General features: G+C 50.1%; 1 protein-coding gene across 4 annotated transcripts in view; it reads right to left on the reverse strand.

The window, feature by feature from the left end:
* LOC123098206 (chaperone protein DnaJ) overlaps positions 1-2,578 on the reverse strand; it is a 12,010-nt gene extending 9,432 nt beyond the window's left edge. Inside the window, exons 1-2 of one of the 4 annotated variants that reach the window (XM_044520128.1) lie at positions 2,179-2,574; positions 1,246-1,314 (exon numbers count right to left, since the gene is read on the reverse strand). In XM_044520128.1, coding sequence (XP_044376063.1) covers positions 1,246-1,314; positions 2,179-2,469 — 360 coding nt within the window. In that variant the 5' untranslated portion in view covers positions 2,470-2,574. Of the gene's footprint in view, positions 1-1,245; positions 1,435-2,178 lie in introns of all 4 variants that reach the window. The other 3 variants (XM_044520130.1, XM_044520129.1, XM_044520131.1) reach the window with 3 other exon arrangements.
* Between the last annotated feature and the right edge of the window lie 800 nt (positions 2,579-3,378).

Here is a 3,378-nt window from a genome sequence, read left to right on the forward strand (position 1 = left end):
AGGGCGGCTGGCCCGGTCGCGGCGGCCGGCGGCAAGGGCGGCGGCGACCCGTAGGGGCCGGCTAGGTATAGTCGTATCCCCTGGACGACGGTGACGAGATCGTTGAGGACCCCGGTGATCTCCGCCGGGGAGTAGACGGCGGCCGATGGTGTGGTGGAGGGCGCCGTCATCTGGGTGGTGGCGGCGCCGGAGGATGCGACCAGCGGCACGGACGGGGAGGGCAGCGGCGCGGTGGAGAAGGCCAGCGGCGCGGTGGTGATGGTCGGCAGCGGAAGCGACGGGATGGGCGGCAGCGAAGACATGATCGGAACTGAGCTACCTGATACCAAGGTGTTAGGAGCTAGGGTTCTGCCGGTTCTAGGGCGGAGATTGTAGGGGAAAGAAGGAGGAAGACGAGGTCGAGGGCGCGGCGGCCGGCGGCTGGGCGTCGTCCTTGCGTGGTGGAGAAGAGGCGGTGGCGGCGCAAGAGGCGGCTAGGGTTAGGTCTCCCGGCTCCCTAAGGGAAGCCGAGCAAATGCTGATTGCTTCTTGCTTGATTAGATTGATACATCTCCTCTCCTTATATAGAGAGGTTTACTTGACTCCTAAGCAAACAACCCTAATAACGATAAGATAATTGGGCTAAGCCCGGCTCCCTAAGGGAAGCCGACCAAATGCTGATTGCTTCTTGCTTGATTAGATTGATACATCTCCTCTCCTTATATAGAGAGGTTTACTTGACTCCTAAGCAAACAACCCTAATAACGATAAGATAATTGGGCTAAGCCCCTAATAACGATAAGATAACTTGAGCCACAGCCCACTGGGCTAAGCCCCTAATATGCCGGTCATAACACATTGTAAGTAATACTCCCTCCGTTCCTAAATATTTGTCTTTCTAGAGATTTCAACAAGTGACTACATACGGAGCAAAATGAGTGAATCTACACTCTAAAATATGTCTATATACATCCGTATGTGGTAGTCCATTTGAAATCTCTAAAAAGACAATATTTAGGAACGGAGGGAGTAGGTTTTTAAGCGGCTTCATGAAATTGCTGCAACTATTCCAGTATAGCATATCTCCAAGATGCAGAGAATAACTTCATCAGGCTACAGCGCACATAAAGTGCAGCATGGTGGAAAAAAATGGGTCACTTTACTACGAGAGTAAAATAATAACTAAATCTTGGTATAATAGTCTAACACTCAGCATATCCAAGATGCAAAGAATAACTTCAGCAGAGACCAGAGAGCAGACGATACCTCGTATGCAGCACTTATCTCCTTAAATTTTTCTTCTGCCCCAGGGCTCTTGTTCATATCCGGGTGGTACTGAAATACAAAACAAACCAAGAAAGTGTTTTCTTCACGGTCTGTAGCTCCAGCAACACCTATACATGGGTGGAATCTTGGAAATCAACACCCCATTTGATAAATACGAGTAGGGTCTACCTGAAGAGAACACCCAAAAATGCACAATTGGGATTTAATTTGTAAACTGCACTACATATGTATAGCTCGGTAATCTTCAACACAAAGAGCACAAATATGCAGGATTATCATCTTACAAATTGCTAAAACCCAGTATCTTTCTCCAAGCATTCCTTTTAACAAAGCTGAATGCATTTGAAAATTAGGACGAAACCAAAAAAATTAGTTGCAAATTACATTTAGTATAGCTTTGCAGAATCCCGTGAAGGGTAGAACATCTCTAACATATTACTTCATTTATGGTGCATTATTGATGCAGTCATCGTGTGAAGCTTAATTTACACCTGCCTTACCCACAACGCTGGACACTAGCCCTAGTTCGTCGCCAGTGAATTACTACTAATTAATTCTGTCACCTCTACTACCAATCTTTATGAGAGCTGCTTTTTTACCAGGCCGCATCCCAACAAGTCAGAAAATGCTCATGTTTTGCAGTACTGTCGCCACGACCCAGCTTTCTGCAATGTTACCACATTTTTAATACAAGATCAAAGTAGTGAAATTGATTCACATGCTTATAATTTCCCAGGCTGGCACCGGAGAATTATGCAAGTGGCTCAACTCAATCATACCACATCATCTCTCTTACTTCCTAGTCTCTGTACAATCATATAATTACAGACAGGCAAACTGGACGGCATGTAGCAAAAATAGCAGCAGCTAGCAGCCGAGAGAGGCATGGGAGAGGAAGGACGAGAGCAGTACCTTGCGCGCGAGGGTGCGGTAGGCGCTCTTGACCTCCTTCAGGGTGGCGTCGCGCCGGACGTTCAGCGTGGCGTAGTAGTCCTTCCCTCCGCGCTCGGCCGCAGCCGCCGCGGGCGGTCGCCTCCCGAACGCGGCGGGGAGATGGGTTCGAGCGCGGGCACGACGGGGCACTGGGCGGGGACGGAAGTGGAGCTCGCCGGAAGTGGAAGGCCGCGGCAGCGGAGGGCGGAGGGACGAGGTAGGGTTGGGCGTCGGATTTGGGTTCGCCGGGAGGTAAAGCGCGGCGGCCATTGAACGGGGCGGTGGCTGCCCGCGCACCCCGAACTGACCTGTACGAGTCCGGTTGCGGTGAAACTCGCAACGCCCTCTGGCTTTCACACCGCGACTCAAACTAGAAACTACTAGCACCACAATATGACTACTAGAAAATCGCAATTGCTGTTTTTAAGAGCATCTTCCTCGTTGGGAGTTGGGAAAAAATAATAATAAGTGTCAGACGTACGAGCACATGCTCCAAACATTTGCGATGACAAATTTAGTTATGCGAGGACGATAACTTTAGTTGGCAAGTATGTCAGCTTTCGTGTTTAAGTTTATTTTTTGACAGAAATTTGCCATGTGCCACTGCAATTTGCCATCCTTGCGTGACTGAAATTGTTATCGAAAAACGCCAGAGCAGGAATGCCACGCACCTGTCATTTGGGAAAAAAAAAGCTCCAACAGTTTCCTTTTCACCAATAAATTATTGGTGATAAAAGAAAGCCCATCTTCCTTTAAATGAAGGGGAGTTGGGCTTCTCCCAATCCAAGGCACAATAGGCGTCACGTCAGTCGGACCATCCCTGGCGACAACCGACACCACCATCCTCCGTGTCATCGCCGCCACCGATCCACCGCCAACCGCTGCCACCACCAATCGCCGGCGACCTTCGCCCCCACCCTCCACGGCACCACCGATCACCCGCGAATGTCACCACCACCACCTGTCGCGCCATCGTTGTCGCCCGTCACGAACGGCCTCCACGCCATCGCTGTCGTTCGCCGTGCCACCGCCAAGTGGGACTTATATAGGTCAGGTTAGGTATTGGGGAGTCCCAATAGCTAGTTGGGGGAGTTTTGATGCTCTAAGTTTCCGGGAAATCTTCGGGTTTCAATAGATTCGCATGGGGCGACTAGGCAAGCCAACGATGAAATGACATGT

This window comes from Triticum aestivum, chromosome 4D (assembly GCF_018294505.1).
Source record: "Triticum aestivum cultivar Chinese Spring chromosome 4D, IWGSC CS RefSeq v2.1, whole genome shotgun sequence".
Classification (NCBI taxonomy): Eukaryota; Viridiplantae; Streptophyta; class Magnoliopsida; order Poales; family Poaceae; genus Triticum; species Triticum aestivum.